General features: G+C 38.3%; 1 protein-coding gene across 4 annotated transcripts in view; it reads left to right on the plus strand.

Moving 5' to 3' along the window:
- The window catches only part of LOC124777424 (ras-like GTP-binding protein RhoL), a 325071-nt gene extending 298633 nt beyond the window's left edge, over positions 1-26438 (plus strand). For all 4 annotated transcript variants that reach the window (XM_047252824.1, XM_047252823.1, XM_047252821.1 and 1 more), the window contains 3 exons: positions 6842-6956; positions 19455-19572; positions 25040-26438. In XM_047252824.1, coding sequence (XP_047108780.1) covers positions 6842-6956; positions 19455-19572; positions 25040-25242 — 436 coding nt within the window. In that variant the 3' untranslated portion in view covers positions 25243-26438. The remainder of the gene's footprint in view (positions 1-6841; positions 6957-19454; positions 19573-25039) is intronic.
- Positions 26439-26900: the final 462 nt, after the last annotated feature.

The following is a 26900-nucleotide window of genomic DNA, read 5'->3' on the forward strand; positions in this document are numbered from 1 at the left end:
AAACCATCCAATGTACATTCTTCTCATGTGACATCCATAAAGCTACAGATCGAGGAAATCAGGTGGACGCAGTATTTCTTGACTTTCAAAAAGCATTTGACTCGGCACCACACTAATGCTTATTAACTAGTGTACAAATATATAGAGGATTTTTAGGTTGGAGAACTCAGTGTGCTATGTTGGTTGGAGACACTGAACATTGTGGAAGTATTTCAGGCATTGCCCAGGGAAGTGTGTTTGATCACATTGTTCATGCTGTATATTAATTTGGAATGAAAACATGGTCCAAGCAGGCTGTATTACTTTTATTTTCAATGCAATTGGCCCATTTCAACTGAATGTAAACATGGTCCAAGTAATCTGTATTCTTTTTATTGTCTGTGCAATTGGCCAGTTTCAACTGTGCAACATTTTCAAACACATATCTTCCAGCTTTATTAAATCACTGTGTCAGCTAATGGATGTAATCATGTAAACTACTATATTGTTTTTGTGCTACATAACACACAAAAATACAGTGTATATCTCTTAGATGTAACAGTGATGTATTAGAATGTGAGATAAACTGGAAGCTTAAGATATGTTCTTGAAAATGATCCATGGTTAAACTGACCAATCATATGGAAAATAAAAAGAATACAGCACACTTGGGCCATGTTTTCATTCTCAAAACACCTTGAGGCTGTGGATCCAAAAATAGAAAATTTTAAATCTTATATTAATGACCTACAAAACTATAGTAATAGTAACGTGAGATTTTTTGTGTGTGTTGCAATCTTTAATGAAGTTCTGTCTGCAAAATCTGCATCAAATATTCAGTTGGATCTTGATAAGACTTCAAAGTTGTGCAATGACTGGCAGCTTGCTTTAAATATTCAGAAATGTAACAAGAACATGTAGTATCCTGTGACCAAAATGTCAATGAGTCATCTCTGAACTCAGCTAGCTTGTAGAAATGCGTAAGTGTAACTACTTGTGGAGTATGAAATAGAATGATCACATAGGCTCAATCATAGGTAGAGCAATGCAGACTCTGGCTTACTGGCAAGACATTGGGAAAATGCAGTTCATCTACCAGAGATTGACTACAAAATGCTTCTGTGAAACATAATACAATATTTTTGATGGATGTGGAACCCATACCATATAGGACTAACAGAGGATGTGGAATGCATATAAAGGACAAATGCTCACAGGTTTGTTTACTTACTTCATAGCACTGCAGCAATGCTGAAAAACCTGTACTGGCAGACACTTGATGAGTGGTCCCAACTATATGATGAAAGCCTTCTTACAAGCTTTCAAGAATGAGTATTGATGTAGGAATCCATAAATATACTGCTGCAGTCCCACTATGTGTCACTCTCGTAGGGATCTCGAAGACAAGATTAGGCTAATTACAGTTCGCACCGAGACATTTATGCAATCATTCTTCCCATGCTGCATACATAAACAAAATGGGATGAAACTTTAATATGCAGAGTGTGGGTGTAGATCTAGAGTCACTACTGTCAAAGCTGCCTGTAAGGAAGTTCAGTAATTTTTTTTATTGCTTGTTGCAAGTCACTTCATTCTAACAGAAAACTTTATGTATTTGTCATGACCATGACTGATTAAGTGAGGGTTGGTAAAATTATCACCACAAGAATACTCACAGTACCATCGTATACCCCCTTTGTCAGAAAAGTTCCAGGGTAGGTTTTTTATTTTTGAGTTTTCAATACTGAAAAGGAACAAATGATGGTTTTGTGTTACCTGGTATGTGTACATCCTTGAAATGATCTAGGCCATGTTTCTGCCCAAACTCACTAGGTGGCAGGGCTGTGCTTAGCATTCTTAGTGCATTAGTTACAGTGACACAATGGATTCTGACTGTGAGCAAACAGTGAACATTAAGTTCTGTGTCAAGCTAAACCTCTAGTGAAATGTAGACAATGATTAAGCAAATACGTGTAAGTGGGGCCCTTTCAAGAAGTCATGTTTTCGAGTGCCACAAAAGGTTTAGTGAAGACAGAAATTCAGTGAAAGATGATCCCAGAGTTGGTCGCCCGTCTACATCACATGCCGATGAAAACATGGAGCATGTAAGGCAGGTATTGCAAGAATATCATGATGCCAATCAGAGGAACATAATTTGAATCATGATGTGTCATAAGACTTTACATGAAGATTTAGAGGAACAGAAACTTAATGTAAAACTCGTCCCTCACTCACTAACATATGAACAGAAAGAGGAAAGATGAAGAATTTCTGCTGAACTACTGGATAAAGCCAGATATGATCCCACATTTCTGTCAAAGGTAACTGCTGGGGATGACAGTAGGTGCTACCAGTATCACCCTCACACGATGCATCAAAGGGCTGAATTGTGGAGTCCTGGATCACGAGCCTAAAAAAAAAGGTCAAACAGCAACCTTTGAGAACAAAGATAATGTTGTTCATGGCATTTGATAGTAAAGGATTGTTTCACCACAATTTGTTCCTCCGGGTCAAACAGTGAATCAAATTCTTTAAATCAAACCCAAAAAATGTTTGTGACAAGCAATCAGAGTTGCCGCCATGATTTTTGGCATTTTCAGGACTGGTTCTTACAGCATGACAATGCAAGACACCATAATGCTTTATCTGTTACCGAATATCAGCCTGAAATCCCACATCTGCCACATTTGTCAGGCTTCTTGCCTTGCGACTGAAAGGAAAGCTTCATCAAGATGTTGCAGACATCCAGCAGGCTGTGACAAATGAGCTTGGAAGCATCACAGTTTAAATTTCCCTGCTTGCTTCCAAGACCTCCAGAAACATTGGCAACTGTTGCATAGATAGCCAAGAGGACTACTTTGATACAAACTAGGATCATTACTTGCAAATGCAATTTTCTATTTTCTTAAAAAAAAAAAAAAAAAAAAAAAAAATGCTGTCCTGGAACTTTCCCGACAAAGGGAGTATAAAAAGCATTGTTAAGAGTATATCTATAGAATAATTATGGGTAGAAAATGTTATAATTAATTACAGAGGACAATATAACTGTTTTAAAGTATCGCAACTTATTTATCACTTATTACTCATGTATGAAGAGTTTTGAACATTTTATGTAACTGGATAGATGTAACAAATCTACTCGTGAAGCGATGGCAGAAAACTCATATAATGATTAAAGAAATGAGCAAGCTTTTGAAGCTTTTGGCTCCTCCTTCTGGCAAAAAGTTTGAAGGGGAAGAAAGAGGGATGAAGGGAAGGACCGGAAAGGTTTAAGAAATGGGAAAGTTTGGAAACATCATCTGGAATCCTGGATCAGGAGTGACTTACCAGACAGGATGAGAAAGGAAGTTATTGGGGGACTGCATGGATCAAGATTTTAAAATCTGAGAACTTAAAGGTGGAAGATAGGTTATAAAGCAAGACTGAGATTACTTACAAAAAATCCTGCAGAAAGCTAAGTGCATTGTATGTGGTAGAGGTGGTGGAGGAAATACACTGCTCAAAAAATAAAAGATATAGAAAACTAAAAGGGAATGAAGGAAAGGAATAGTTACTGAGAGAAAATGCTGATAATGAGGAAATTAAAGAAAATAATTAACGTAAATTAAGGCCTTGTGGGTGGTGAGAACCAAGGACATACTGTAATGCCAGTTCCTATCCGTAGAGTTACAACAAACTGGTGTCTGGGGGAAGGAACCAGGTGACACTTTCAGCCCTAAACCTGCATTTAATGATGCTGCTTTAATGAAGGGCCTACTTTCCTTCATATATAATGTCAACTGGAGATATAACTTTGCAACGCAATCCAAAAACCTCCCCAACAGTGAACATAAGATTGAACCCTGTCTTCAACAGTTCAACTATGATCCCATCCTCATCCACCAACACTTCCTCAAATTCACCCCTTACAAGCCTTACAAGAATTTCCTCAAAATCATCCCTTACAAGCCTGACAAGAAGCCCTAACATCCAGCATTGCATCCCAGCCATTTCTCAGCTCCCCACAACATGACTCTAACCTGTCCTCTGGAAAAATCCAGACTCTTTGCCCCCTAAAAACTGACTACTTCATCATCATCAACCTCCTAGTAAACAAGGGATCTACCATTATGGTACTTGACACAGTATGTAAATGAGGGTATATGCCAGTTGCCTTGACCTCTCTGCACAGCATCTGCCATCAAGGCCCCACCCCTATGATACAAACTGAACTACAGTCCCTCCTTATAACCTAAGACCCTTCATAGGGACTAAACCTCTATCAACAGAACTTCTTGCCCCATCCATACCACACACTCCCACCTATTACTTTCTTCTTAAGATCCACAAACCCATCACCCTGGCTGTGTGATCACTGCTGGCTTCAATGCTCCACCGAATGTACATCTGCCTTAGTTGACCCACACTTGCAACCTATAGTGCAAAGACTCTCCTCCTACATTAAAGACACCAAACATTTCATAGACCATCTGAAAACTACGCCTGTACCACTTCCATCAAATACAACGCTTTTCACCTTCCTCTATACCATCATCCCCTGCACCTACCTGATTCCAAACCTACAACTTTCTTCCTGCTCATCTTAATTACCTTTACACTTGCAAACAACTACTTTACCTTGGAGGGGCAGACATACAAAGAGATCAGGGGCACGTCCACGGGAACCAGGATGGCTCCTTCCTGTGCCAGTATTTTCATGGGTCACTTGGAGGGGGCTTTCATGGGATCCACAAGTCTTCAACCCCTGGTTTATATTAGATGCAATGACATCATCTCTGCCACAATGATTCATTGTGAGCCCAACCTGCTAAAATTTTTGGATTCTCTTAATACATTCCCCCACTTAAATTTTACACAGTCCTATTCCGAATCTTAGGCCACTTTCCTTGATGTTGACGTCATCCTCACCAGTGGTCAGCTACACACTTTTGTCCATATTAAACCTACTAACAAACAACAGTACTTACAGTGATCAGCCAGAACATTATGATCACCTACCTCCTAGCCAGTACATCCATCTTTGGCACAGATAACAGCTGTGACACATTCTGGCATGGAAGCAGTGAGGCCTTAGTAGGTTGCTGGAGGGAAATGGTGCCACATCTGCACACACAGGTCACCTAATTCCTGTAAATTCCGGGGAGGGGGCAATGAGCTCTGATGCCACATTCAATCACGTCCCAGACGTGTTGAATCGAGTTCAGATCTGGCAAATTATGGGGCCAGCACATCAATTGGAACTCACCACTGTGTTTCTCAAATCACTCAATCACACTCCTTGCCTTGTGACATGGAACATTATCTTGTTGAAGAATGCCACTGCTGCAGGGAAACATGATCACCATGAAGGGGTGTACATGGTCTGCAACTAGTGTACAATACTCCTTGGCTGTCATGGTGCTCTGTATGAGCTCCACTGAACCTGTGGATGCCCACATGAATGTTCCCCACAGCATACTGGAGTCGCCACCAACTTCTTTCTGTCCCACAGTACAGGTTTTGAGGAGGCATTTTCCCGGAAGACCTTCCATCGGCATGGTAAAAAAGGTATCAGGATTCGTCAGACCGTGCAGCATGATGCTCCTGCACCAGTGTCCAGTGCCTATGGTCATGTGCCCATTTCAGTCATAGTTGTCATGGTGTTAACATTGGCACACGAATGATCGTCAGTTGCGGAGGCCCGTCATTAGGAGTGTTCAGTGCACAGCATTTTCAGACACACTTGTACTCTGCCCAGCATGCAATCTGATATTAGTTCCACTACCATTCTCTGCCTGTCCAGTTTTACCAGTCTGTCCAGCCGACGATGTCCAATATCTATAAAGAGAGGTCCACCCAACCCCATTATGTCCGGACATGGTTTCACCTTGGTTTGGCTCCTACCTCTGAGACCACTTCCATTGTGATACTTGTCCTGCACACCCTCCTACCAACACCTGTACCAGCTCTTTAACTGGCAGAACATGTACTATCAAAGGGACGCCACCTGTGAAACAAGTCATGTACCAGCTGTTATGTAAACACTGTTCGGCCTTCCACATTGGTATGACTACCACCAAGTTATCAGTTAGGAGGAATGGGCATAGACAAAGTATACTGGCAGCACACATCATCCTATTGCAGAGCATGTTCCACAACATGGTAGTTGTGACCTCAGTGCCACATGTAACATCTGGATTCTTCCCCCAGACACCAGTTTCCCACAATTCCACAGGTGGGAACTGTTGTTACATGTTCTTGATTCTTGCCACCAACCTAGTCTTAATTTACATTAATTTTTTTTTTAATTTGTTGGTCTCAGCATTTCTTCTCAGAAACTATCTATCCTGTCTCCCCCCTCCCCTCGCCCTTCCACTTCTACCACATATAATGGACTTAGCTTTCAGTCTTACTAACTCTTGCATGATATTTTGTCAGTGATCTCTGCTTTATTTATTAGCCTTCTTTCCACCTTTAAGTTTTCAAATCTTGATGGATGCAGTCTGTAACAATCAGTCTTTCCTTCTCACCCCTTCTAGTAGGTCTGCCCTGACACAGGGTTCTGGGCAACTTTCCCATAACTGTCACGTTTCTTAAACCTTGCTAATCGTTTTTGTTCACCCCTCTTTCTTCCCTTTCAACCCTTCTGCCAAAAAGGAGGAGCCACGAGCACCAAAAGCTTGCACATATTTTTGAACTTTTTGTATGTTTTTTCTCCTGCTGCACTTAGTGAGTAGTTTCTTTTAGCTATCCAGTTATATTAATTATGTATGGCAATTTTTGTGCCTTAATTCAAGGATATCATGTACACTAGTTACATCTTATATTGCGAATATAAAATGGTAGAAGAATTGTTTCAGACGAGATAACTTCAATTTTACAGGTTTGATAATTATGCAGACAACATAACTGTTGATGGACAAGAATTTAACATGACATTATGGGACACAGCTGGACAGGAAGACTATGAAAGACTTAGACCCTTGTCTTATCCAAATGTAAGTACTCTGTTATTAATATGAGATATGGGATTGAAGCACTATTTAAAAGTTTGAGTGGGCAACCAGCTTCCAAATGTTACTAGTAACAGTGCATCTGTATCTGTTTCCAATAAATCAGCCCACAAACTTTTTTTTTTTTTTTTGGGGGGGGGGGGGGGGGGGAGGGTGGTCAGGAGCTTGCAACTGCCTCCATAATAAGGCAAGGAGTAAATGTATAGTTAGTCACTATTTATTTCATGCAGTTTGAAACTGATAATCTTTTTAATGCTTACAGAACAATCACACTAATGAAAACAGAATTCTTGAACACCTGAAATATTAGGAACAATGGACAAAAATTCGCAATCACCAAGTGGAATTGTGTCACCAAGAAAGGGTATTTTTGCATTGCGATTTATATACTTACCTGAAAAAGAAGCAGCAAGAAGCAGAATTTGAGGAGTAAAGCCTGAGGAACCAATACATCAAACTATAGGTATATAGTCACAAAAAGTGGTTTGTAATGGAGTGAGGCATTCCTTTCATGGACAGAAAAGTTTGTGGTGAGCAAATGAGGGTACAGAGTAAAGTAATTTATACTATTGGCTATTATAATCATAATATCATGAAAGCAGCTTGTAACAAATGTCAGACTGGCATGAAGTGTGCAACATGGTTGGTTACAGAAATGATTAACATTTCAGCACAATCACTTTGAGTAGGTATGAGAAATGACATCCAAATTCAATACACAAGGAAAGATTGGACACAGGAATGGCACACAGCAAGTTTCTCGTTGCCAGTTGTATTTGAATGTTGTTTGTTTGTGAGATCATGTTACATCCTGTGAATTAAGGAGAAATGTATACCTGCATCTGTTGAGATTTGATAGTGGCAGGATCAGAGCAAGACGGGAGTGTAATGCTCTGCAATATTGCAGCCTGCATGGCTCAGGATCCCATGTCTGCCACGCACATACAAAACTGATACTCCATGTAATGCAGGATCTCAGTGGTGCCTTGCAACTAGCACCTGGGAAGGCAGTCACATTGTTCACTCAGACTAGCAGGATTGTACAGACACAATGTGTATTTTGAGTCAGGAATGCAGCTCATTTGCTGCAACACAAGTGGCCACGTACACAATGTGATGATGGCTGGAGCAATGCAGGCTGTCAGCATGGCAACTGTTGTGGCTTTTCTTGACACAGCATCAGATACAGGTGTGCCAATAATGATGTAGCCATTGACAACATTGGACACAGGAATGGCACCATGTTGTCTTTTCAGATGAAGCTTGGTTTTGTGACCAGCATAACAATACAGTGGGTACATGACAATCACCTTTGGTTCATATAGAGGCAGAAATATGGATAGAAGCTCTTACTTTTCTGATGCTTGAGGCCTGTGGCTGTGCCCTATCTTTGAGATCTCCATGAAGTTAACTTTCAACAAGATACCACAAGACTGCATGTCAGTTGTTCTGTCCTGTCCCACCACAATATAGAACGATTCAACTGTTCTCTCAACCACTCAAAACTTCTGGCACATATTGATAAGAAAGTAGCATACCTTTATGCATTAGCCACTGCGACTGTCGAACTATGCCACAGAATTAAAGCAGCATGGAATCACTTATTTTCATTCATAAATTTATTGTGTCCCATAGATCCCATCAAGAGGAGAACTTTCAGGGATGTGAAATGAGTCAAGATATACATTAACATGTGACAAAGACATCATAGAAACTTCAAACTGTATTATCAATAAACTGTCAATACACTGTATAATGGTATTCACACTTAAGAAAAGCTCCAGACTTCTTTGTTTTATTATATAGCTAATGTTTATCTTTGTTAGTAGCTTAATATTTACTTGATTACAAAGGTAGTGGTGGCATGATAAGACATCCTGTGAAATTTTATTAAATGCCTTCTCTGAAAGCTACCTAGAACACATAGTTAGGAACTCCATTCATGATGGAAATACATAGGCTCTGATGACAACAGACAGACCTGACCTCCTTGAGGATGTCCACATCAAAATTGATATCAGTGACCATAATATGGTCATGGCAACAATGATTACCAAAGTACAAAGTACAATTAAAACAAGCACGAAGATATTTATGTTCAGTAAACTAGTAAAAAATCAGTAGTGTCATATCTCAATGAGGAACCTGAAACTTTCACGACAGGGCAGGAGCATGTAGAAGGAACTGTGGATCAAGTTGAAAGGAATAGTTGACCATGCACTGAATAGACATGTACTCAGTAGAATAGTTTATAATGGCAGGGAACCTCCATTGTATTCAGTCACTGTAAAGAAACTTCTAAAGAAACAGAGATTACTGCGTAATAGGTCTAAAAAAACATAGGGCTATAGACAGAGAGATGCTGAATGAAACATGTTTGGTTGTCAAGAGAGAAATGTGTGATGCTTTCAGTGACTACTGTAGCAGAACATTGCCAAGTGATATTTCACAGAACCCAATGAAATTCTGGTCATATGTAAAGGCTGTTAGTGGCACAACAGTTCATGTCCAGTTCCTAGTGAATGAGACGGGAACTGAAATTTAAGGAAGCAACACAACAGTTGAAATGCTTAACTGTGTTTTTAAATGTTCATTTAGAAAGAAAACACAGGAGATTTGCCCCAATTTAATCCTTGTACCACAGAAAAGATTAATGAAGACGTACTAGTGTCAGTGATGTTGAGAAATGGCTGAAATCGTTTGAACACAATTCCTGTGCCCAGTGGAATCCCATTAAGATTCTACACTGCATTTGCGGCAAAGTTATCCCCTCTTATAACTATAATCTATCACAGATCCCTTCAACAGACAGGTGTGCCCAGTTTGTGGAAAAAAGTCACAGGTCACACCCATGTACAAGAAGGGTGGTAGAAGTGATCCATAAAACTACCTACCAATATCCTTGACACAGATTTGTTGTAGAATCTTAGAACATATTTAGAATTCAAACATAGAGGTATTTTGAAACGAATGAGCATCTCCAAGCCAACCAACATGGATTCCAGACACATTGATCATGTGAAACTCTGCTCACACTTTTCTCACATATGTACTGAATGCCCTGGACCAAGGCAGTCCAGAAAGCATTTGACTCAGTACTGCACCTATGCTTGTTGTCAAAAGTTCCATCATAGGGGGTATCAGCTGAAATGTGTGACTGGATTGAGAACCTTTTGGTATGAAGGATGCAACATGTTATCTTGGATAGAGCATCATTGTCAGATACAGAAGTAACTTTCGGTGTGCCGCAGGGACGTGTGTTGGGACCCTTGCTGTTCATGTTGTATAGTAATTACCTTGCAGACAATATTAATAGTAAAATCAGGCTTTTTGCAGATGATGCAGTTACCTATAATGAAGTACTATCTGAAAGAAATCGCATAAATATTCAGTCAGAGCTTGGTCTGATTTAGAAGTGGTGCAGATTTTGGCAACTTCCTCTAAATGTTTAGAAATGTGAAGTATTGCACTTCAAAAAAATGAAATAATGTAGTAGCCTATAACTATAATATCAATGAGTCACTGTTGTAATCAGCCAACTCATACAAATGCCTGGCTGTAACACTATGTAGGGGTATGAAATGGAATGATCACAAATGTTCAGTTCTGGATAAAGCAGGTGGTAGATGTTGGTTTGCTGGTAAAACATTGGGGAAGTGCAATGAATCTACAAAGGAGATCGCTTACAAATCTCTCGTGCGAATGGTTCTAGAATAATGCTCATATATGTGGGACCCATACCAGATAGGACTAACAGGGGATATTGAATGTGTAGGGATATTGAATGTGTACACAGAAGGGCAGCATGAATTGTCACAGGTTTGTGTAATCCATGGTGTCATAGAGATACTGAAGGAACTGAATTGACAGATTCTTGAAGACAGACATAAACTATCCTGAGAAAGTCTGTTGATCAAGTTTCAAGAACCAGCTTTTAATAATAACTCTAGGAATGTACCATAACCCCCTACATACTGCTCACATAGAGATTGTGAGGATAACATTAGAATAATTATTGCATGTGCAGACGCATTCAAACAACCATTCTTCCCATGCTCCATATGTGAATGGAACAGGAAGAACCCTAATAACTGGTACAGTAGGACGTACCCTCCGCCATGCACCTCATGGTGGTTTGCAGGGTATGGACATACATATGGATGTAGGTATTCTTCAGATTTCAATCGTATTTTTCAAAGAAAATATTTTTATATCTATAAATGCTGGGTCCTGTAACTCATTCAACATCTTTGCAAATTTAAAAGACGACACAGAAGAGGAAAATGACTCCAATTGACATGACTGGCTAAGAAGAAAATCATGAGAGAGAAAAAATAAAAATAAATAAAATAAAACAAATTAAAAAATTAAGTGGTGAAGAGAGCTGGACAATGAGGCAAATTCTCATGAACATTATTTTGGAATGTGACACAGTTAATGATGTGGTCAGTGGTATTGCAACACAAACTTCAGGTTTACCCATTGGTTTATCGAGTTTAGCCATCTTTATTTGAACTTGAATATGGAATGGTAATGGCCATGTAGTGTGCAAGGCCATTTACCAAAATCTGATGAAGTTTAAATAAAGATGGCTAAACTCAATAAACTGATAGGTAAACCTGAAGGTTGTGTTGCAAAATTAGCTACTTGGATAAAAGTAAACTCCAAAGTGAAAAAAATCTCATTTTGTCACTAGATACGAAACAGTTACTTCAAGTTGCCAATGTGAAACTCCAAAAGATGTATGGGAATAGTTGCTCAAGCTCTATGAAAGTCAGTCTGCAGAAAATATAGACTTGTTATGATAAAAGTTTCATAATATGGAATGGGAATGGCCATGTGGTATGCAAGGTCATTTACCAAAATCTGATGAAGTTCAAATAAATATGGCTAAACGCAATAAACCAATAGGTAAATCTGATTTTCCTTAAGACAAAACATGGCATAAATTGCAGAAAAGGTGTCTGGATTATGAATTGTGAATAAAAGGAAGAGATGAAACAAATGTAGCAACTGCAATGTTTTCCAAATCCAAAAGAAGTATTTAAATACAGCAGTGGGGAAAAAATAAAATTGTTATTTTGCAGAAAGACCAAAATTCAAGTACATGAGATGAGAAAAAGTGTTTTTTTCTGTGGTAAATAAGGACACTTTTCAAAAGACTGCATTTAAGACGCACTTAATCTGTTTTGCAAAGGTTAAGGTCACCTACCCAGGAACTGTCTTAGCTCTTAGCTTGTGGTGGTTCTGCAATGTTATCAGCCATCAAAATACCATCACAAGTAAGTCCAAGAAAGATGATGTCCAAGATGTCTGAATTACCTGCAAATGTAGATATATCAGTGTGTGACGAATAATATGTTGATAATGGTGCTACACATTATGAAACAAACTGTCGAGATTGGTATGTTTTGTACAATCCTTTTGATACAGCAAAGAAAGTAGACAATGCTAAGAATAATGTGCACATCAAAATATTGGGAAATGGTCATACAGATTATGAAACTTTTGATGGAAAAAGTTGGACAAGAATGACATGCAATTCTTCATCCAAAGCTAATCGACAGCCATTAATGTCTTCCTTCAGGGCTCCAAAGATATTTAAATCACATAAGAAGAGATTGGAACTTTATAGAGAATGTGTAAGGGCTTCCCACAGAAACTCCTGCAGCATACTCTGATGGACACCCATTTTGCCAAGTTTGTTTCAGTTGTGCTGCAGAAGTTTCGCTGGAAAGCACTCATGCAGTTATGATGATTACTTTTGAAATAATAAACTTTTTTCCATTTGTTTCATTTTCACTTCACTGCCCCTTCTAACTTATTTTATGTTAGAAAGGCTGGAGAAAAAGACATTGATCAAAACACCAAAAACAGTGGTAAAATATGGTTGTTTCACAGAAACAACATACCAATTGCTGTTCCTCTATCTGAAAGCAAGAATGAACTTGACTGTTTGGCAGTGAAATGGTTTCAGAATTGAGCAAGAAAAGTCTTTTGTTGCAAAAGAAGCTGCTGATACTCTTCAAATATCTCGAGAAAGATTTGGGCACCAAAGTAAATGCCATGTACAATCATTCCTGACAGCACATAGTATCAATGTAAAAGTCAAAGTAAATTTTACGAAGATTGTATGGTAGATGAAATACAACAGCTAGCTTTTGGTAAATGAGTCTATAAATCAAGTAGCCCACAAGAGTTAGTCTTCACCAATGTCTACGCTCCAATGGAAGAAAGGATTTAGATGGCTATTGACATTTTCTTGTTTTTAAGGATGATTTATCTGGTTCAAGAGTGATACATCTGTTATGGCAAAAGATAAGGTTAGAAAGAAGTTAGGAATATTTATGTAGATGGTGAAAACATTGTGGCATGGTGTTTAATAACTGCAATGTAAAAGATATGCTGAGTCTGTTGGTTCAAACATCCTCTGACTGTGCTGTAAACATCACAGCAAAATGAAGTTACTAAATGTGAGAACAGAATTATCTGTGAGATGGTACATCTGTGGCTTCGGATAGCAAGGTGTACTCCAAAAGCATTGTGGGGTGAAGTTGTACTTGCCTGTGACTTATGCTCTTAACCAAACTAGGCCAAGAAGGGTTAAAAGAAAACACAAACTGAATTATTTTTGAGAAAGAAAATTCAGTCTGATGGTTTGAAAGTCTCTAGAGCACGATGTTTCATTTGCATTGCAACACACAAACAGAAATAGTTTGATGCCAAATTTTGGAAAAGTTATATAGCTGGACAAGAAGCCCATAGCTATCATATATACCTTCCAGACAGGCATTCATTCAGCACTTGTCAGCCGAGACATACGATACAAGAATGAAATGTTAAAACAACTGCTGAAAAGTGCTTTTATAAAGTTAGTTGACACCTCCACTATGGGTGATTTTACACAAGCGATACTGTCTAATTTGAATGAGGAGGAACGTTGGAAGAAAATAATTCTCCGAGCTACCAAGGGAGCACATGTTGAGGCTTACTAACGTAAGTGATCTTAAAAAAAAAAAAACTAGTAACACTAACCTATGTAACAACATCAAATGTAAATTATTATGTCAAACGGTTATTCTGTAATAAATTTTTATAATCAGGGCAAGACTTTGTGCTCACCCTGTATTATAGGACTGGATCATGATGTTGAAGTGTTTTAAGATGAAAATGACATCTCTTTAAGTGGAGCTGAAAATATTGATGGACATCAAGTTTTGAAGAATAGAGAAACGATTAGGTCTGTGAGCTACCATAATGAACCTGAGCATCTAAGGGTGATGATGCTGAGGGAAATTGCCAAAGACTATGATGAAGCAGTGAAGTCTTCAGATATAGAAAATTGGAAAGTTGCAATGGAAGAAGAAACGCATTCACATCAGAAGTTTTGTACTTGGAAACTGTTGATTTACCAGTTGGAAGGGTAGCTACTGGTAAGTGATGGGTGTTTGCAATAAAACTGAATAATAACAATGATAATGTCTGCTAAAAGGCAAGATTAGTTGTAGAAAGATTTAGTCAGAGGCCCGGAATTGATTTCTCTGAACCATTTAGACCTGTGGATAGATCTGAAACAATAAGAACCTCTTTGCATGTGCTGTTCAATGAAATTGGAACATTAAACAATTTGATGTTAAAACGACATTCATGAATAGTATGTTGCAGGAAGAAATTTACCTACATCAGCCACAATATTAAGTTGATGATACAGGTAATGTGTATAGACTGCTTCAAAGCATGTATGGGTTGACACAAACAGCCAAATGTTGAGTGTTTGAAAGAACATCTAAAGAAATCACCTTCAGAGGAGAGCAGTGCTGAACCATGTGTGTATTTTAATGAAAATGTAACCCTTTCCTTTCATGTGGGTAATGGATTGCTAAATGGGACATGATGAAATGGTTCACTGTATCAAAACAATTACAAGAAGAGTTTGCTGTTGTGGTAAGTGAAGTGGCCTTCAAATCCAAATATTTGAAAATTTTGTGAAGAGTAACCAAACCACATAACGAAAAGTGTGTTGGCAATGTATGGTATGAGTGATCAAGTTCAATATCATTCCTATTTGAATCTGGATGGCTATCAGGTGATTCACGACCAGCTCTCTTACTGAGAGATTACCGACAGTTTCATGTATTTAACATTGAGAACATATATAAAAAACAAAGATGCTGTGACTTACCAAACAGGAAAGTGCTGGTAGATAGACACAATAAAAAGCACACAAACACACACACACAAATTTCAAGCTTTCGCAACCCAAGGTTGCTTCATCAGGAAAGAGGGAAGGAGAGGGAAAGACGAAAGGATGTGGGTTTTAAGGGAGAGTGTAAGGAGTCATTCCAATCCTGAGAGTGGAAAGACTTACCATAGGGGGAAAAAAAGGACGGGTATACACTCGCATACACACACACATATCCATCCACACATATACAGACGCAAGCAGACATATTCAGAGGCAAAGGGTTTGGGCAGAGATGTCAGTCGGCGGAAGTGCAGAGGCAAAGATGTTGTTGAATGACAGGTGAGGTATGAGTGGCGGCAACTTGAAATTAGCGGAGATTGAGGCCTGGTGGATAACGGGATATATATACATATATAATAGAGGGAAACATTCCCCGTGGAAAAATAATCTAAAAACAAAGATTCTGTAACATATATCATATGCTTATATGTCTACTTGTGTCTGTTATGTGCGGATGGATATGCGTGTGTGTGTGTGTGTGTGTGTGTGTGTGTGTGTGTGCGCGCGCGCGCGCGCAAGTGTATACCTGTCCCTTTTTCCCCCCAAGGTAAGACTTTCCGCTCCTGGGATTGGAATGACTCCTTACCCTCTCCCTTAAAACCCACATCCTTTCGTCTTTCCCTCTTTCCTGATGAAGCAACCGTGGGTTGCGAAAGCTTGAAATTTGTGTGTGTGTTTGTTATTGTTTTTATCAACGTATCAATGCTTTCATTCGGTAAGTTACAGAATCTTTGTTTTCATTTATATATATATCTCCATCCACACATATACAGACACAGGCAGACATTCAGATGTAACTTATGCTGTTAATGTTGCTCCAGCAGCCCAGGATTCACCTTCCGAAGCCCACCTTAAATTAGTTAGTGAGAAAAATGTCAACGTAGAAGTACATTTCACCATGAGATCAGGCAGCAGACATACTTTGATTCAATAATAAAATATGAATATTGCAGGAGAGTGTTGAATATTGTATACAAACAGTTTGTGTTGCCAAGAGCAACATGTCATTTATTTTAAAAACTGAACAAACCCTCATTTCAGCAGCATATTTGTATTCCAGACAACAACAAACACTGTTACTTGCCATGTAGCTAGCAAAAATTTTAAATCCCTGGCTCTAACTATTCAGATAGTTCATAGGAAGAGTGGCCAACGAGATAAGTTCTCAAATTTCTTTTGAAGTGGCAGAGATTCACAATTTTTTTTTTTTTTTTTTTTTTTTTTTTTTTTTTTTTTTTTTTTTTTTTATGTTAGACGGGAGCTTGCTTGAACATCTCATCAGACAACATAATTCTATTCTCAACCCATGATAAGGAAGCAAAACGTATATGAAAATTATTTTTATGTCTTGTATTGTGACTGTGTATATCACATTTTAGTTGAGACTGATTTTTATTATCAACAACAAAAACTATTAAGCATTAAATGTGTTGGGAAGAGTGTAATAAATCCAAGATCCTTAAAAAGCCTTCTACAAGATGTATAATTACCTACGCTAGCTTGTGCTGAACAAACATCTGCGTATGAATGCATGGTCTCGCAGTGATAAGAATTAATAAAATCTTCTTCGGCTACCGGCTGTGCCAGTGGTTAAAAATCCCATGAGCTTTCGACAGAGCTCTCCTCAGCCATTGTTAAGTGGTAAATAACTGTAATCACTGTAGTCTTGCTGTTATATAGCTGCATGTGGTAATCCCACCCCCCCCCCCCCCCCCTCGCCCACATCCATCACCCTGCTTCAACCTCACAATGGCCACGTCCCATGCTGTGCTGAGCTGCAAACCACTGTCCTTGTTGATGGTGTTTCCAGACTCTTTTTTTTTATTTCCACTGCTTCTTTTATGATGCTGTCCCAAAATCCCTTTGTCCTCTTAATGACAGATGTTTCACTGAATAGGATTCGGCGTTGATTTTATAAAGTGTATTCTGCCATGGCTGATATTTCAGGATAATGAAGGCATAAGCACCTCTCATGCTTATGCCTGCACTATCCTGAAGAAACAGCCATGCCGAACACACTTTCAAAAATTGACAAAACATTTGTCATTATGAGTACTAAAGGATTTTAGGATAGCATCGTAAAAGAAATGGCAGAAATAAAAAAAATAGGAAAACACCATCAACAAGGATGGTGGTTTGCAGCTCAGCACAGCCTGGGATGTGGCCATCGTGAGGTTGAAGCAGGGTGATGGCTGTGGAGGTGAGGGTGGGGGGGAGGGAGGGGGGAACATTACCACCGTTGATGAGGGAGAGAGCATCCGTGATGTCACAGAGCAATGCAGCTATATAACAGCAAGACCACAGTGATGCTACAGTTATTTACCACTTGACAATGGCTGAGGAGAGCTCAGTCAATAGCTCTTAGTATTTTAACCACCTGATGCAGCTGGAAGCCTGAGAAATTTTATTAATACAGGGAGTGAAAATATGCAGAATATGGCTCAAGATGACTCTAAGCGCACAACACACTGAAATGAGCTTCATGATTAGTTTGTCCATGTGTTGACTCTATTTTAACTTTTTGTCCAACTGCACATGTAAGAATTTTACTCACTGTACTTTATTCATGACCATTAATGCCTATTCTGGTGTTAAAAGGTTATTATTGTTTATTTCAAATTGCATAATATGAGTCTCTCTGTTGTACTGTCTGCAGCTCAACATTGTTCTTGTAAGTTATGCTAAATATTAAGATAAGCAAGTTATTGTAATTGTTGCTGTTCCAAATCTTCTTCAAAAAAAGACCTGCCTATCAAAGAAGCTAGTCGGAGAAGGGCTACTCAGGACCAGAAAATGACTTCTTGTCTTGAAGCATTTCATCTATCATGCAAGTTGTGTGGTTGCATTGTTGCCAAAGATGGTATGATCAAACGTACTTTCAGTGGCTCAGCCACGACGACTGTTAACTGTGAACCACTTGTAGGTTTGTGCAGTTATCATTGGGTTGTCTCTGCTAAAGCTGAGGTATGGCCATTGATGAGTTTGCTTGTGTCAACAACAAACTCAACAGTTTTTGAATTGCCCTAGAAAATCGTTAGAACATTTTTGTAGGTTAGAAACAGGATTGAACTCAGTACCAATCTTCGTGGCCCTTCATTTGTTGTTTCCCCCCATTCTGAGGTTATTTTCATGCCTGAGATAGGAGCTGTTTATGAGACCATCTGCTTTACAAAGGCAAGATTCCATCCAACCAAGAGGGGCCAGAGGTAGTGGTCATACGAGTGTATTGTGCTTGCGTGAATGTGTGTGTGTCTTTTTTTCTCTATGTTATAAGAAGGCCTTTTGGCTGAAAGCTCACATATTTAGCAGTCTCTTTGTTGTACTGCCTGCAGCTCAATATTATTCTTGTAAGTTATGCTATGGCAGTGTACTAAATATTAATATAAGCAAGTTATTGTAACTGTTGCTGTTACAAATGTTCTATTTAAAAAAAAATGCCTACCAAAGAAGCTAGTCGGAGAAGGGCTACTCAGGACCTGGAAATGACTTCTTGTCTTCAAGCATTTCATCTATTGTGCAAGTTGCAGCGTTGCCAAAGATGGTATGATCAATCATACTTTCTGCGGCTCAACCACAATGACCCGTACCCTGTCTACCTACCAGCATGGTGGTCCCAATAAAATATGCCAAGTTGATAGCTATTACACACCTGAAAAGTATAAATAATTTTATGATGAACTTGATGACTGCCCAGTGTACGAAAATGAAATGACTAGTGCTTTTCCACAAAACTTAATGATTACAGTTTATGGGTTTGGAAATTACAAATTTTAAAGACCATGTAAATATTGGAAGGAGTTACTAATAATGTTGTATGATGACTGCATTTAACGGTAATATCTGATGATACATACAATTTCTTTCATATTAACTGTGTAGTCCACCAATTCAGGGTTTCAGTGGTTTTTCTGTGTATTCTGGCAGACATATCCACAAAAATTAATTAATTGCATTAAAATTATAATTTTGATGCAGAAAGAGCCTCAGCCCATACTTTTTATATCAGCACCCACACTAGCCTAACATTCTAAAATCAAGTAATGTTACAAAATAATATTAAGCTTATTGGTTGCTATAAAAAAATATTTTTTAAAACTTAAGAGACGTTCTACGAAAATTAAATTGCCATTTTCTTTCATTTTGTTCAAAAGTCACTCAAGTGGACTGAGGCCCTTTCAGTATGGGCCAATCCATCTGCCATAATGAGTTATTTATTTATTTCTGTTTAACCTTTTCAGACGGACTGCTTCCTCCTTTGCTTCTCAATCAACAGTCGAAGCTCTTTTGAGAATATTGCCTCAAAGTGGTATCCTGAGGTGCACCATCATTGCCCTAATGTGCCAATAGTTTTAGTTGGTAAGAAATCATTATACTGTATAAATTAAAATTATTTTTGCAGGCACTCATAACTGCACAAAACCTATGCAGTATTAAAGAATCTGTATCATATACAAGTCAGTTGTACAAAGTTAATTCCCACTGATAAAAACTGTGCATCGTAATTGAATCATTGGGTATGAGCAAGAAGCATTGAACCATTTTAACTTTCATTGTCAAGAAAATAAGTATCCTTTGTCTAATTATTTTACAGCAATTAAATTCAGTGATTTGTACAAGGTTCCTTGCTGGTCTTTAATTCTTTAGATCCCATTAATTAAACTTATTTCACATTTAAGTGACACTTGCTATGTTACTTCAGGAGTTTCAAATGTTTTTGCTTAAAAATATTCACTATAGAGTATGTGATGCCAAAGGTAGCACAATTTTAATCTGATCTATGCATCTAGCAGCCATCCCATAGCTTGCATTTATCTCCTTCGAGGTACTTTGGCACAAGTAAAATTGACTATTCCCCTCCCTACTACGCTGTAGCCATACAGTTTGATTGTTCACTGTATCTGCACCAACATTTTGGAATTTCCTCCCTCTATGTCACCATGTGTAAGTCAAAATTCTTCCTGCCACCCACCCTCCACACCTCCACAGCGCACCACACTTCCAGTGTGACACCGTAGCACCCACTAATTAACTGTCCTAAGCGCCACTGTAGTAAAAGTCGGAGCTTGAAAAATCAAAACAAAATCTGTTTATTCAATTTCAACATTACATCATTTTTATCCCCCCACCCCACATATATACAATTATGTAATTTTGCTTCCAAAGTATGAAATGAACACCACTGTTATTATTTACAACCATCAAATGTGTCCCTGTGCAGCTAAAATTAGATGCACACCCCTGTGGAACTTACTTTCATGCATTTTCTAGTTTTTGAATCAGTTGAATTTCTTCACATGGCTGAAACCAGACGTAAACAGTAATGAAATCCTAAACTCAGATTGGAATGTATACAGCAGAGACAGACTGGACAGTGAAGGGGAAGGCGCGTTTATAGTGATAAGAAGTGCAATAGTATCGAAGGAAATTGACAGAGATCCGAAATGTGAAATAATTTGGGTGAAGGTCACAGTTAAAGTAGGCTCAGACATGGTATTTGGATGTCTCTATAGGCCCCCTGGCTCAGCAGCTGTTGCGGCTGAGCACCTAAAGGATAATTTGGAAAATATTTCGAGTAGATTTCCCCACCATGTTATAGTTCTGGGCGGAGATTTTAATTTGCCGGATATAGACTGGGAGACTCAAACGTTCATAACGGGTGGCAGGGACAAAGAATCCAGTGAAATTTTTTTCAGTGCTTTATCTGAAAACTACCTTGAGGAGTTAAACAGAGAACCGACCCGTGGCGATAACATATTAGACCTTCTGGTGACAAACAGACCCAAACTATTTGAAACAGTTAACGCAGAACAGGGAATCAGCGATCATAAAGCGGTTACTGCATCGATGATTTCAGCCATAGATAGAAATATTAAAAAAGGTAGGAAGATTTTTCTGTTTAGCAAAAGTGACAAAAATCAGATTACAGAGTACCTGACGGCTCAATACAAAATTTTTGTCTCAAGTACAGATAGCGTTGAGGATCAGTGGACAAAGTTCAAAACCATCGTAAAATATGCGTTAGATGATTATATGTGCCAAGCAAGATCGTAAGAGGTGGAAAAGAGCCACCGTGGTACAACAACTGAGTTAGAAAACTGCTGCGGAAGTAAAGGGAACTTCACAGCAAACATAAACATACCAAAGCCTTGCAGACAAACAAAAATTACTCGAAGCGAAATGTAGTGTGAGGAGGGCTATGCGAGAGGCGTTCAATGAATTCAAAAGTAAAGTTCCGTGTACTGACTTGGCAGAAAATCCTAAGAAATTTTGGTCTTATGTCAAAGCGGTAGGTGGATCAAAACAAAATGTCCAGACACTCTGTGACCAAAATGCTACTGAAACACATGATGACAGACTAAAGGCCGAAATACTAAATGTCTTTTTCTAAAGCTGTTTCACATAGGAAGACTGCACTGTAGTTCCTTCTCTAGATTGTCGCACAGATGACAAAATGGTAGATATCGAAGTAGACGACAGAGGGATAGAGAAACAATTAAAATCGCTCAAAAGAGGAAAGGCCGCTGGACCTGATGGGATACCAGTTTCATTTTACACAGAGTATGCAAAGGAACTTGCCCCCTTCTTGCAGCGGTGTACCGTAGGTCTCTAGAAGACCGTAGCGTTCCAAAGGATTGGAAAAGGGCACAGGTCATCCCCGTTTTCAAGAAGGGACGTCGAACAGATGTGCAGAACTGTAGACCTATATCTCTAACGTCGATCAGTTGTAGACTTTTGGAACACGTATTATGTTCGAGTATAATGACTTTTCTGGAGACTAGAAATCTACTCTGTAAGAATCAGCATGGGTTTTGAAAAGACGGTCGTGTGAAACCCAGCTCGCGCTATTCGTCCACGAGACTCAGAGGGCCAATGACACGGGTTCCCAGGTAGATGCCGTGTTTCTTGACTTCCGTAAGGCGTTCGATACAGTTCCCCATAGTCGTTTAATGAACAAAGTAAGAGCATATGGACTATCAGACCAATTGTGTGATTGGATTGAAGAGCTCCTAGATAACAGAATGCAGCATGTCATTCTCAATGGAGAGAAGTCTTCCGAAGTAAGAGTGATTTCAGGTGTGCCGCAGGGGAGTGTCATAGGACCGTTGCTGTTCACAATATACATAAATGACCTTGTGGATGACATCGGAAGTTCACTGAGGCTTTTTGCAGATGATGCTGTGGTGTATCGAGAGGTTGTAACAATGGAAAATTGTACTGAAATGCAGGAGGATCTGCAGCGAATTGACGCATGGTGCAGGGAATGGCAATTGAATCTCAATGTAGACAAGTGTAATGTGCTGCGAATACATAGAAAGATAGATCCCTTATCATTTAGCTACAAAATAGCAGGTCAGCAACTGGAAGCAGTTAATTCCATAAATTATCTGGGAGTACGCATTAGGAGTGATTTAAAATGGAATGATCATATAAAGTTGATCGTCGGTAAAGCAGATGCCAGACTGAGATTCATTGGAAGAATCCTAAGGAAATGCAATCCGAAAACAAAGGAAGTAGGTTACAGTACGCTTGTTCGCCCACTGCTTGAATACTGCTCAGCAGTGTGGGATCCGTACCAGATAGGGTTGATAGAAGAGAGAGAAGATCCAACGGAGAGCAGCGCTCTTCGTTACAGGATCATTTAGTAATTGTGAGAGCGTTACGGAGATGATAGATAAACGCCAGTGGAGGACTCTGCAGGAGAGACGCTCAGTAGCTCGGTACGGGCTTTTGTTGAAGTTTCGAGAACATACCTTCACCGAAGAGTCAAGCAGTATATTGCTCCCTCCTACGTATATCTCATGAAGAGACCATGAGGATAAAATCAGAGAGATTAGTGCCCACACAGAAGCATACCGACAATCCTTCTTTCCACGAACAATACGAGACTGGAATAGAAGGGAGAACCGATAGAGGTACTCAAGGTACCCTCCGCCACACACCGTCAGGTGGCTTGCGGAGTATGGATGTAGATGTAGATACATTGTAATATACAAAGTAACATGCAGTAGAGTGATTTAAACACAGTTAGAAGAATCTTTTGGAAAGATTACTCTCAACATTAGCACTAAATCATATTGTCCCTGTCTCCTGCATTCACATCACACTGCTTTCTGTACTCTAGTCTGTCAATTACTTACATTATGGTTTCTGAAGAAATATCACCAAGCTCTTTCTTCCTTTCAGTTTTTATATTCCTTTTGCTGAGGCTCCTGTACTCATTGTGTTCCACTTACATAAATACAGACACAATCCTATAATTTGTTATGGAATTTGTTAGCTACAATGAGTTTAGGTAATTTTTTGAATCATAAGAAACTATGGCGGTTATGGTTCAGGGACACACATCACAAACTCATACTTTGGTAGCAAAATTAATTAATATGTTCATCATATTATGTGCACTCTATCATGAAGGAGAACCTTTAGGGATGCGAAAAGTCTCAGTACACATTAATAAAGTGCAGCTGTTAAACACTACATTAGTAACAACTATTGTTAAACTGTTTGTACTTAAAGTGAATTTAATATAGTAATATGAATTGTGACCATCTGGCCACATGTGAAATTCTGATGAATAATCCAACTTTCCAAGAAGCACTGATTAAGCCAAGCAGAATTCAGTAAAGGGTGGTAATGTGCAGAACATATCTTTATCCTTAAGATCTTGATCAAAACCAAGATGCTAACAGGAGGTAATAAGCTGATCTTGACTCTTATGACTCCATTGATTGAGACATTCTTATAAATGTGCTGAAAGAGTTTGGGAAATAGGAAAATACAAGAGCATTTGTACAACAAACATTAATGAACACCTAATAAGTTAAATTCTTTGGAGTGCCTCAGAGCGATTTGATATCAAAACAGGAATGCAAAAATTATGCTTAATGGTATCTTGGAAAAGTTAATTTCAAAATAACAGAAAGAAATGAAGCAACATAATATTCCAGACAGAATCAGATTAGGCTATCAAAACACTGAGCTTAAATTTAAATCTCTCACCTTTATGGAGAATCTAGTATTCTTCTTGTAAAAAATCTGGGCACTGGGACCAAAAAACTGAAGTGCTAAAAGAAACAGCAGAGAACACAAACAAGAAGTAAAAGAATGCAAAAGTTCATCTAGGTGATATTTTCATCTGAAACACCAGTGAGAAGGTGGCAGTAGAGAAAGAGCCAGAATAACAGAGACAGCATTCAGACTATGCTAAAACCCTTACAAATTCAAATCCCTATCTTTTCATACCAAATTCAGACATTACAGTACATTTGAGTACACTAACTAATGGACAAATATGTCAGCACTACCAACGAAGATGTCCAGTTGAGCAACAAAGTGTTTAATTGTGATCTGCCAATCACCTCGAATGAGAGTGACCACACGTTCCAACATTACAGGAATCACAGCTGTGCATGGCCTTGTTGCAATGATGACAGACATTTCACCCTATGACTCGCCATGCTTTTGTTCACTGTCAGGTCTCCGTAGACATTCTGCAAGCACCTATGAATATCTGCCATTATCTGGTTTTCTGCCAAAAGAAGCCCAGTGATAGCTTTCTGCTTGGAACACACCCCCGTTAGAGACTCCATTTTGAAGGCTACATACATTATTGGAACTTCATGAAACTATAAGAGCTGAAGAGGGAATATTCCAACAAATTCTGCATTTTTACTACTGAAATTAGCAAAGGAAAAAATGTGTTGCATTGCTTATTGAACGACTCTTATATATGATATAAATTTAGTACCTAAGAATCATCATTTTTATGTTCATTTGCAAATATTTTAAATGTTTTTTTTTTTTCTCTCTTTGTTTTTCTTAGGCACTAAAATGGACTTGCGGAATGAAGTTGAAAACACAATATCAGTTACTGAAGCAAAGCAGATGAAGAAGAGAATCCGTGCCTATCGGTACGTGGAATGTTCAGCGAAAGACAGTGAGGGGCTTGAAGAAGTTTTCATTGAGGCAATCCATGCAGTAATGAAGAAACCTCCACCTTCCAAAAGAATTTGTGCAATATTATAGTGACTGTATGCACTAAAACAAAGAGCAATATTTGGTATCAGTGGAATGCTTGTGATTAACTTATGTATTTAAAACACAGCTCAATGCACATCAAATGGAATCTATCATTCCACTGTGAGCTGCTCATGGACTAGTGGAAGTCAGATATATATACTACAGATATTTGATGTGCTACTTCACCAGCTTGCAAAATGAAAGAATGCTGTCCAGTTTTCACTGATGTATTAATTAAACATTTGAATTAGATCCACACGTTGACACGACTGTTGTGTGACAAATTACATAATTTTTTGGAATGAGCTGGAACATAACTATCAGTCTAATGTGTTACAAATTACAGACATAAAAATTACCACTGTATATATAAAACATAAATTATTTAACTCAAACAATACTTTCAAAATTTTATGTGAAGAAGATACTTAAATTATGATTTGAGAGCATACTTCGCGAGTATATTAACTTTTTTATGACCTGTGATTGACAATATATCTTCAATACTCATCAGATGTTCTCAGTAAAAAGTATGCAGTATGGACCAACTTGATAGGCCATTTTCATGTGCTTTTGCTATAAAGTTATGTATATGCTGTTTCACAGAAATGTGACAAGGGAGTATACCTAGTCATAAACCAAAGGAACTGCAAGTATTCTGTGTGGAAGGGAAGATGTATTTTTGTATGAATAGTTTTAAAATCTGGGCAAATTATATGTACCTGTTATGATAAAGTCAGAAAAAAGCTGATTTCAGTTAACTAATAAAAATGTTTTGGAAACAAAAAGTTAAGGTTCTCTTTTCCTCATAAGAACTTTTTGTACAAGTAACGTAAATGTGCCTTACCATATATCATATGATTTGCATTACAATAGAGATAAGATTTGCGTTACTTCATTGTTTTAAAGTAATACTTGTCTGAAATTGTGGTAGGTATACTCATTGCTACTCTACCACATACCTTTATATAGTGACAACATATAAAAGTTATCTTAGTCTGTTCATTGCAACAACTCAGAAAAGTAATGCATCACTATTCTGTACATGAAATTTCAGAAGAATCCTTCTATGTTATTTCCACAGATTTGAAACTGAGCAAGGTAATTAATGTCAAAAGTTGTTTAAAAGCTGTTTTTTCTTGTAAATGTCTAAAATCCTTTCTGTAAAGACCACTATGTAAATAAAATGTTTATATTACATATAATTTTATTTTCTCTCATGAGTCCCTAAAATATTAAAGGAAGCATAAAAATTCTCTGGTAAATTTTACATGTTGACTGCCATGAGGCAGCCAGCAAAGCAGCAGACTCACCTGCTCTGGCTGCCAGGATTTTCCAAACCTTCTTTACTAGTCCTGTATTTGTAAATTTTTATTTGAAGTACCTAGTGAAAATAGATCCTGTCTGCTCTTATTGGGTTCCAATCTACTGTGTCAGAAATTTATACAATGCAGAACTTCAGTATATAACAATATGACTGACACATAACTAAAATTTGTGTTTGGAAATTGGTCATTACAATGTGCTGATATATCAGACTTCGTAACAGTATCATGCTTCTGTAGGTTAAAAAAGTTTTCACAAAATGTTTCTTCAGCATCTTCCACAAGGATTAGTAGTGGAATGATATATTCAGACGCAATGTACGAGGGGTGGTTGGAAAG

The sequence above is a fragment of the Schistocerca piceifrons genome, chromosome 2 (genome assembly GCF_021461385.2).
Source record: "Schistocerca piceifrons isolate TAMUIC-IGC-003096 chromosome 2, iqSchPice1.1, whole genome shotgun sequence".
Taxonomy (NCBI): Eukaryota; Metazoa; Arthropoda; class Insecta; order Orthoptera; family Acrididae; genus Schistocerca; species Schistocerca piceifrons.